The sequence below is a fragment of the Miniopterus natalensis genome, chromosome 5 (assembly GCF_054644295.1).
Source record: "Miniopterus natalensis isolate mMinNat1 chromosome 5, mMinNat1.hap1, whole genome shotgun sequence".
In the NCBI taxonomy this organism is placed as follows: Eukaryota; Metazoa; Chordata; class Mammalia; order Chiroptera; family Miniopteridae; genus Miniopterus; species Miniopterus natalensis.
The window spans coordinates 71,662,016-71,671,506 of record NC_142085.1 but is presented as its reverse complement, the minus strand read 5'-3'; the positions used below and the strand labels follow the sequence as shown (position 1 = coordinate 71,671,506).

Genomic DNA, 9,491 nt, shown 5'->3' with positions numbered 1-9,491 from the left:
TTCATTGAATGCCTTTTCTGAACCGACCCTGTGACAGGCGCCAGCAATTTCACTGTGATCAAGATAAGCACAATCTCTGCCTTTATCTAACTTATATTTCAGGGGATGGGATGAACAATAGATAAATACCAGAGTCTCTATAACAACAAGGTGATTTGAGAAAGGAACTGGCTGGGGCTGATTAGGTGTGGAGTCCTAATTGAGACAAGGCCTCTCCATGAAGGTGGGACTTTTGAACTGAGATCTGAAGGGTGAGAATGAGGCAGCCATTCTGAGGGCGAAGCAGAGCACAGCATGTGCAAAGGGGCTTGGGGTGGTCAAAGATGGGACCATGGCCTGCACATCTGGAGCTCCAGTAAAGAGAGGAGGTTGTGGAAGTGTGGAGGGGCCAGCTTTTAGGTGGGGATGCCAGAATTTGATTCCTGTTTCTGGAAGGTTATTGTGCGGGCCTGTGGATGTGAGTGGGATGCGATTTAGCAGGGTGGGGGAGATATCTTGGGAAGCTCTGAGAGAGATGTTAATGGTTTGGATCAGGGATGTGGTGGTGGAGATGCAGAGGAAAGGGTGTGTTTGAAAGTGGAACCAACAGGACCTGCTGATGTGGGGGGAGAAGGGAGGAGGAATTTAGGATGACTTGCAGTTTGGCATGAGGGTAGGTATGGGTGGATGGCGGTACCTCTTAGTGAGATGGAGAAGAACAGGAGCAAAACAGATCCCGAAGGAGCAAATTAAACCACAATGTGGTGCTCTTTCACACCACCAACACCAAAAATTTTATGTAAAGGGTGACAAAACCAAGGTTGGGGGAATGGAGAGCATCTTGAAGTACACAGGTCTGGAATACTGGTTGGCATTCATTGCCAAAATCGAATATTCATGAATTCTGTGAACTCTTCATTCTCCCTCTGCTCCCAGGTCCTATCTCCAAGAGACCTCCCTCCAGAGGGTGGTTCAGTGCCTGGGGAGCACGATGGGGGAGGGGGAGGGCCACCCATCCGCCGTTTCCCAAAGCGACACCAGGAGGGAGTGTGACCCCCGACCCGCTGCATTCGTCTAGGGTGCAGAGCAGGTCCACGCCTCGATCGCCCTGGCCCCGCTTCAACGTTTTTCTTCGCGGAGCTGGGGCGTTTGCGCGGTTGCCGCTCCTAGGTCCAGGTCCAGCGGGCAAGGTTAAGTTGAGCGCCTGCGGTTCCCGGCGCTGCCACGCGGGGCCGCTATCGCTCCTGGGAATCTGGCGGCAGCTCCCAGCGGGGCTCTGGCTGCCGGGCTCCCGCTTTCCCCGCCCGGCGTGCGGGTGTCACTCAGCACCCACCGCGGTTACCGTTACCAGCGCTGTTGACTGTTGAGAGTTCAGAGTCACCACAAAGATTCCAAGCTTTCTGGTGAGAGAACTTTTTATTTCCATTCCCAACAGACTGCTGTCAATACATGTCACCCGGGATACAACGTATTTAAAGACACGTTGTATGAAACTAACCTTGTCCCTTCCTCGTTTTATGATTTTGCAAGTAGTATTAAAATAAATGACAAAAAAAGTTTAAAATACGAGAAAAAGTATAGCGGAACTTGGAGCAGTGCAACCAAAAGGCAGGATAAAACTATCAAAGGAAATCCGTGTGTGCATTTATATTTTTATATATTTATATTCTCCTAAATGTAACAAAGGTACCCAGCTTAAAAGAATCCTTTTATAAAAGGACAGTATTTTATGTAGCTGAGTGTAGAATATGATAATAAAATGTATCTTTTATGTTAAGATCATATTGCAACCTGTACATGTATGATATACAAATTAATCAAAGGAAAAATAGGGCAAATAAATCACACTTTGATTTTTTAATTAAACTTTATAAATTTGGGGATAATTGTTGATTCACATGCAGCTGTAAGATTTAATACACAGCCCTGGCCGGTGTGGCTTAGTTGGTTGAGCATTTTCCCATGTACCAAACGGTGCCTGGTTGGATTCCCCCTTGGGGCACATGCTGGGGGTAAGGTCTGATCCCCAGTAGGGGGCATATGATAGATCTTTCTCTCCCTCTCTCTCTAAAAATCAATCAAAACATATTACTATTTTTTTTAAAAAAGTATTAATACAGAGGTCATGTATACCCAGTTTCCCCAGTGGAAACATCTTGCAACACTATAATACAATATCATAGTCAGGACATACTGATGGAGTCAAGATACAGAACATTCCCCATCCTTCTTGTTGCCCTTTTATAGCCACATCCAGTTCCCTCTCACCCTCACTCCTTAATCTCTGGCAACCACTAAGTCTGTTCTCCATTTCTATAATTTCATTTCAAGAAGGTTGTATAAGTGGAATCACATAGTTCAGAGTTCATTTCTTTATATTGCTGAGGAATATTCCATGATATGGGTCTACAGCTTGCTGAATCATTCACTGAAGGGCATCCGGGTTATTTCTAGTTTGTGTTTATTCCAAATAAAACTACTGTGAACATTAATGTTCAGATTTTTGTGTGAACATGTCTTTATAATTCTTTGGGATAACTGCTCGAGAATGATACAACTGCTGGATAGTATGTCTCTGCATGATTGGTTTTCCCTCAAATAACCCATTTATTTTACTTAGGAAATTTGATTTGGAAAATAAATATTTATACATTAATGACATATTCTATTTACTTATTTATTAAGTTGTGAGGATTTAAAGATGTTAAATGTACCTTCTCAAACCTTGCTGGCAAAAGAGATGGGTAATAAATACTGACAAAATTTTCAAACTAATTTTCATTGAGTGCAATTAGTAAGTGAAAGTAAAGAAACCAATTTCATATGATTGTTTATATACAATCATATGAAAAAGGAATGATCCAAAGACTAGTCCTCTGGTAGTTATCTTTCCTTTGGTATCAATATCATATGTCTTCTATTGATGAAATAAACCCACAGGAAGTAAGACTCAGAAATAACATACTCAGACAGAAAAAAAACCATGTAAAGTATTAACAAAGGAAACTAAAGCCTGATTGTTCAATCTTATTAAGAACAACTTTCAAATCTTAAATATTTGTACTAATTTCTTTCAGAAAACCCACAGCCGATTCTAATCCCAGCCTATGTGTAGTTGAGAGTTATAGGTGACAGTCGAGGAAAGTGTGGGGTTCAGTGCACCTTCTGATTTACAGTTTCGTGCCATTTTGCCATCAATACTAACGTGAACAACTCCATGTCTGTTTCTCGTTGACAAAAAGCATGACAAATACAAAAAATGGTACATTATTATGTCATTTTTAAGTTTTTGTCATTCAAGACACATTTGAATACCAAATCAGTTGTCACATTGTCATAGATTTTGAAAATGGCCAACCTGAAATCAGTCGCTGGATGAACTCGGAGTTTTTTTCCTTTTAAAAGAATTAAAACCAGTGCAGATAAATGTTTGAACATAATGTTAGTACCTTTTCTTCGTACACTGGGAACTTTGGGCTCTTTTCATTTCCTGTGCGGTTTTCTGTTTTATCACTAGTGCTGGGCTCTCTTCCTCTTACTTACTTAGCGGTGGAGCAGAGTCCCTGGGTGGCCAGTGAGCCGGTTCCTAGGAGCGAGGCCCTGCCTGCACGTGGGACGCGGGCAGTGCGAGGACAGGGCCATGTGCCAGGAAGCGGGGCTGTCATCTCGCAGTAGGAAGCAGCAGCGTTGGATTATATGCATGCCCTTGCATCTTCTGAAAGAAAAAAGATATCTTAAGGTGAAGCAGTAGTATTAATTGGGGGGGGGAAATGCAGAGGAAAGGAAGACCCGCCCACAACTTCTTCGTTTTTGTTGCTGGGGAGCTTGTCTTCACACAGCTTCAGAAGAGCGAGCACCCTCACACAGATACTGCGCGTCAGCTGGTCATCGATCTTCCACGGAAACGAATTCCCTTTGGCAGAGCTGTGGCCTATCACTGATTCTGGGTGTTGAAAGCAGAAAAGCGCAAGACTCTGGCTTTTCTTCTCTGTCTTTGTGTACAGTCACTTTGGTTAATGGCGCAGCCTATCAGAAACTGAAGTAACAGCTCATCCAGAAATTCTTCCTGCGCCGAGGCCTCTGAACTGTCCCCCAGCACTGTCCTGTCATCTTCCAGAACAGGGAACAAGGTGTAGGAGGCGCTGGCGTTCTGCCCTCCCTCCCTGGTTACTGCTGCACCCAGGAAGGGGCGGGGTCATGACTAATTTTTATCAGAAACCACCAAGCTTGTTTTCCAGGATGGCTGGCTGTGCCATTCGGCATTCCCAACGGTAATGAATAATACAGTTTCTCGGTAAGTTGTGTGTGTGTGTATGCTGTGTGTGTGTGTGTTTTTAAAAAATTGTATGATGCACGAATTAAGGAGTTTAAACCTATTGATCAGGGGGAGAATCTGTGGTGCAGTTGGAGGGAAAGCATTCAAAATTAGCTGGTAGAAATGGACTTTAATAATGTCAGGATAAACCGTTCAGGGCAGATTGACAGATGGGAGGAAACATGAAAGACCTTGTGGAAAGAGAGAGAATGACATGAGAACAGAGAGTATGGCCTGGTTGATGTTCTTTTAGCAAATTAGTAGCCAAGAACAGGTGGGCATAGGAGCAGAGAGAATCAAAGACCTGGGTCAGAGCTGCACTGGGCATTGCCTTCAAATAGGGCCACTGTCTTGTGGGCATGAGGCGGCAGTAACAGCAAAAATTATTCAGCACGTATTACCTATCACCTTTTTGCAGATGAGGGAAACCGTGGTACTGAGAGGGCACATCACTACTCATACTCACCCAGCTAGGAAGTGATTCGAACCCAGGCATTCTGGCTTCAGGGTCCATGTCATTAAACATCAATTGATGCCATCATGACTCTCATAACTAAAGTGGGGGAAAATTCATGCCATGTAAGTTATCAGTAATTAGGTGCAGGACCATTCAGAATTTAGTTATGCCCACCTGGAGAAAAGCTCTAGAGTGGATCTGTTATTACAGTAAAAGAATCTAATGTGAACTGAAGAGTCAACCTAGGTCTTGAGGGCTAGAAAATGTCTGGCTTCTTTTGCTCTGCTACTTCTCCTGGCCGTTTGGACGTTGCTCGTGGCTTGTGTTACCTGGCCTCTATGACTGCTTGAAACCCCCCCCCCTAGAAATCAGAGTTGCCAGGCTAGGAAAAAAACAAATCCTCCCTCTTCTGGTGCCCAAGGGAGCAGAACCCTCTGGCCAGCTGCTGCCCACCCAGAAAGTAAACCAAAACAGGCAATGCGGGGGGATTGGAGGAGCCACGGGCCTTGGAAAGAAGAAAGCAAATAGGATCCAGGAGTGTGGAAGGCTTCACCTAGACAGACCTATAAGTAGTTACCTTAGGCCTCAAACAGGGTTTTTTATGTCCTTGCCCACTGAAAATGAACAAGGTGAAATTGGCGAATTATTGTGATGCTCTTATGAATGAAAACAGGGCTACCTGGCAGATCTGGCAAGCTCAGGGGGCTACCCGGCAGGCCTAACAAACTCAGTCATTTAAAGTAACCACACAGGATGTTCTGATCATAAAAATTCTTAACTGAATAGGTTATAATAGAAAGTTATGTCCTAAGGCCTATATGATACATTAATCTTTATGTTGAACAAGCCCCGTCCATTGTTTTTGTGCACCTAGGATAATATATTTAGAATGCCAGAATAATCTCTCCTGCAGACCTCCAGAGATAAACACACGTGGTACCTGGTACTGATTCTGGGTGTCGAAAGAATTTACCTGCATACCTCTGTACAGTTAAATGTTGACAGTTAACTTTGTGTGTTAAATGTTAACTATCCAGCACCCACCAATGTAAAAGTAGGTATCTCTCCCCTTTTACTTTTCATTCAATCCTAGAGATTTCCCTGCTTTGCCTTCTCCTGCCTTTTCATTTACCACCAATGGGATTCATGTAACCTTCCTTCCATCTAGCCTTTTGATTTTAATATATAAAATAAACTACTTCTTGGAGCATTTTCTCAAACCTTTGATATTTTGATCGAAGGTCTGGCTCTCAACTTTGACTCAAACTCTGAACTTTTCTTCAGGTTGGAACTTCCTTTCGTCAACACCCTCTAATGTCTGATGAAACCATAAATGTCCCACAGCTTGACACTTTTCTATTTTTAATCTATCTTTTCATCTGTTCCTCTGTCATACCTGAGATTTCTGTTTTATTTTTTATCCTACCCTTTCAAATGCTTGTCTCTGCACATGCCAACATAAACGAACAAGTGACTTTGATCCAGCTGTTTGGGATTTATTTCCGTTGTCCTGAAAGTAAGGCAGTCATTCTTTGCCAAAATCTTTGAATCCAGCTGTCTTAATCCATTTGGGCTGCTATGGAATATGCTAAACTGGGTGTCTGATAAACAACAGAAATTTATCTCTCACAGTTCTGGAGGCTGGAAGATCCAAGATCAAGGTGCCAGCAGATTCAGTGTCTGGTGAGGATCTGCTTTCTAGTTCAGAGATGCCGTCTTCTCACTGTGTTCCCACGCAGCAGAAGGGGCCATCGAGCTCCACCCGGGACTCTTTTGTAAGGGCAGGAATCCCATTCTCGAGAGCTCCACCCTCATGACATAAACATCTTACAAAGGCCCCACCTCCTAACGCCATCCCACTAAGAATTAGGATTCAACATACAAGTTTGGGGGGGGGGCACCCAAACATTCAGCCTGTAGCACCAACCAAGACGATTTTTAAAAGTTCCTTTTGGTGAATGCAATGAACTTTTGGCAGAGTTGGAGCACAACTAACGTTAATGATTTGCAAGCGAGATCATCAAGAGAGCTGGTTACTGTTTTCCTTTTGAAGACCTGGGAGCACGCTAGCAGTTCAAAGGGGCTTTTGCAGCCTCTCAGCTTCTGAGAGCAGAGAACAGAGGGTAGTTTGAACCACATGAAACTGTTGATGCTGCAAGTGAAAAACAGTTGGCTACTGGCAACTTCCTGTGCCCCACCGACGTGCCATTACTTTCAGGGTTTCTCTTGGTTTTAGTTGCATTAGCTGTCTGAAAAGTTGAACACCCACCCAAGTCCGGAGCTGGAGGAGCACCTCACTTGGGTGGGGCCTGGTATCCGGAGCTGGAGGAGCACCTCACTTGGTTGGGGCCTGGTACCAAAAAATAAAGTGCAGGCTGTTTCTGCTCAAGCAGGTATTTCCTTCAAACATCTTCTGAAGATACATGAAACCCCTAGTGGGGCAGGGACAGAAACATGGTTTCTTACCACTACATCCTTTCTTTCTTTCTTTCTTTTTTTCTTTCTTCTTTTTTTTTTTTTTTTTTTTTGGTGTACAATTACCAAGAGAAGAGTTTGAAAAGAAAAGAGGAACCTGGTTTTTCTTGCTTCCTGTTTTGATGTGTCATACTTGCTGCCTGAGGAAATGCCACCATGCCACCACCAATGACTGTACATGCTATTTCCAACTCCAGTCCTCAGCTCCTTCATGGCATTTCATTCCTGGGAGAGAGGCCGGACGGGACGTCCTTCAGGCTGTGGCAGAGCTCGAAGCTGCTCCTCTCTCTCCTGAGCTCCTTGCTGTCTTTGTTGGGCCTCTGCTGCGTGGTTGGTGTGCATCTGTCATGTCCTGCTTGGCATGATCCAGGACTTGGTGTCCAGGTACTCTGTCCCCCCTTTCATCCCCAGGACCCCAAATTGACTAGATTTGTTTAACTGAGAAAAGAGTTGTTCTGTGGGCCTAACAAATAAATCACACTAAGCAGTCAGGATCATTACTTTACTAAACTGTCACTCATGTGTGTTAATGATTGTCATCCCATCCTAATCTCACAGAGAACACTCATGTGTTTTTGACTCTCAGGCTAACCTTGTGAAGGAGAGAGAGCAGGTATGTTGTATTATGATTTTTCACATGAGAGTTACTTTAGTTACTATCTTCTTTCTGTTAAGGGTGTAATTGTACCACATTTGAATTTTGTTTTTTGAAATTTGACATGAAATTTTATCAGTAGTACGTGGTGGTACAATCTTTGTAATACTTTTTGATTGTATTCATTTAATGGCAATATTTTCCCCCTCAAAAGTGGTTGGGTATAATATTATAAGATTATAAAATAAGAACTCCGTAGCTGGCAGTCCTTTGTCACATAAATGTACCTCCCTTTTTAAATGCTACATAAGTATTACTTTCACTTCCAGAAATCTCTAGACCTCGGCCATGATCACTTCCTCCTTTCAAACCTCTGTGGCAGTTTTGGCCGTGGTTGTCCTGCATGCCAATGCCCTGGATACATTTGTGGCTGCAGTGTACGAACACGCTGTCATATTGCCAAAGGAAACAGAAACACCTGTTTCTCAGGACGATGCCTTGCTCCTTATGAACAAGAATATAGATGTTCTGGAGAAAGCGATTAAACAGGCAGCTGAGCAGGTATTCTTTTATTTCTACTAATCATAATCTTTGGTAGGGACATGAGATCTGGTGGAAGATCTATGTTACATGTGGAGAAATAATTTTGATTTGACTTGTATTGAACAGGGTGCTCATATCATTGTGACTCCAGAAGATGCACTTTATGGGTGGAAATTTACCAGGGAAACCATTTTCCCTTATCTGGAGGATATCCCAGACCCTCAGGTGGACTGGATTCCATGTCAAGACCCCCACAGGTATGGTTTCTATCCTAGTTGTTTGTGCAAAAGTGCTATAATTCTCTAAAATGTACACATTCACCTCAGCAAAATGATAAATCCTGAATTATCATGTATGTGGTGTATGTTATTGTTATACTTATCTTGGCATTTGTTAGATTTAAAAATTGCACTTAGATACCATTCAACAATCACTTATGATTTAATATCTTCATTCAATTTGGAGAAAACATGTAAGGAGGATATTTATGCCTAGGACTAGTAACTAAGGGGAAGAAGATCTCATAGATACAAGTAGTAAATTTTTTAAAAATATATATTTTTGTTGATTTCAGAGAGAGAAAAGGAGAGGGAGAGAGAGAGAGAAACATCAATGATGAGAGAATCATTGATCGGCTGCCTCCTGCACACCCCCAACTGGGGATCGAGCCCACAACCTGGGCATGTGCCCTGACCAGGAATCAAACTGCGATCTCCTGGGTCCTAGGTCAATGCTCAACCACTGAGCCACACCGTCCAGGCTAAAAGTAGTAAATTAATTTCTGAAGTGGAGGGTAGGTTGTGTTTGGAAAATATTTCAATGTCTCTATTTAAAGGTATCATGTTGCAATTTTACTGGAATCTGCTTCTCAGGCAGGAAGACCTCACTATGTCCTTTCTAGTGAATCATAAGGCCTTATGCTTTGAAACTTTGCATGTTCCTAGGCTCATAAAGGTAATTTCCCTGGGAAAAAGTAATCTAGAAATATTCTAATATAAAATATTCAATAGATATGGGCGCATGTTTAATATATAAATCCTGCTTCCTAATAAGACTTGGAGATGATTGAGGGACACATTGCACACTTCAGAATTTTCAGTGAAAGGTCTCTCCCTCTGTCACACTTA

At 42.9% G+C, this 9,491-nt stretch overlaps 1 protein-coding gene across 1 annotated transcript in view; it reads left to right on the top strand.

The window, feature by feature from the left end:
- The first annotated feature begins 7,399 nt into the window (after positions 1 to 7,399).
- Positions 7,400 to 9,491, top strand: part of VNN2 (vanin 2) — a 19,643-nt gene continuing 17,551 nt past the window's right edge. Inside the window, exons 1-3 of the mRNA XM_016204885.2 lie at positions 7,400 to 7,610; positions 8,151 to 8,382; positions 8,491 to 8,621. Coding sequence (XP_016060371.1) covers positions 8,170 to 8,382; positions 8,491 to 8,621 — 344 coding nt within the window. The 5' untranslated portion in view covers positions 7,400 to 7,610; positions 8,151 to 8,169. The remainder of the gene's footprint in view (positions 7,611 to 8,150; positions 8,383 to 8,490; positions 8,622 to 9,491) is intronic.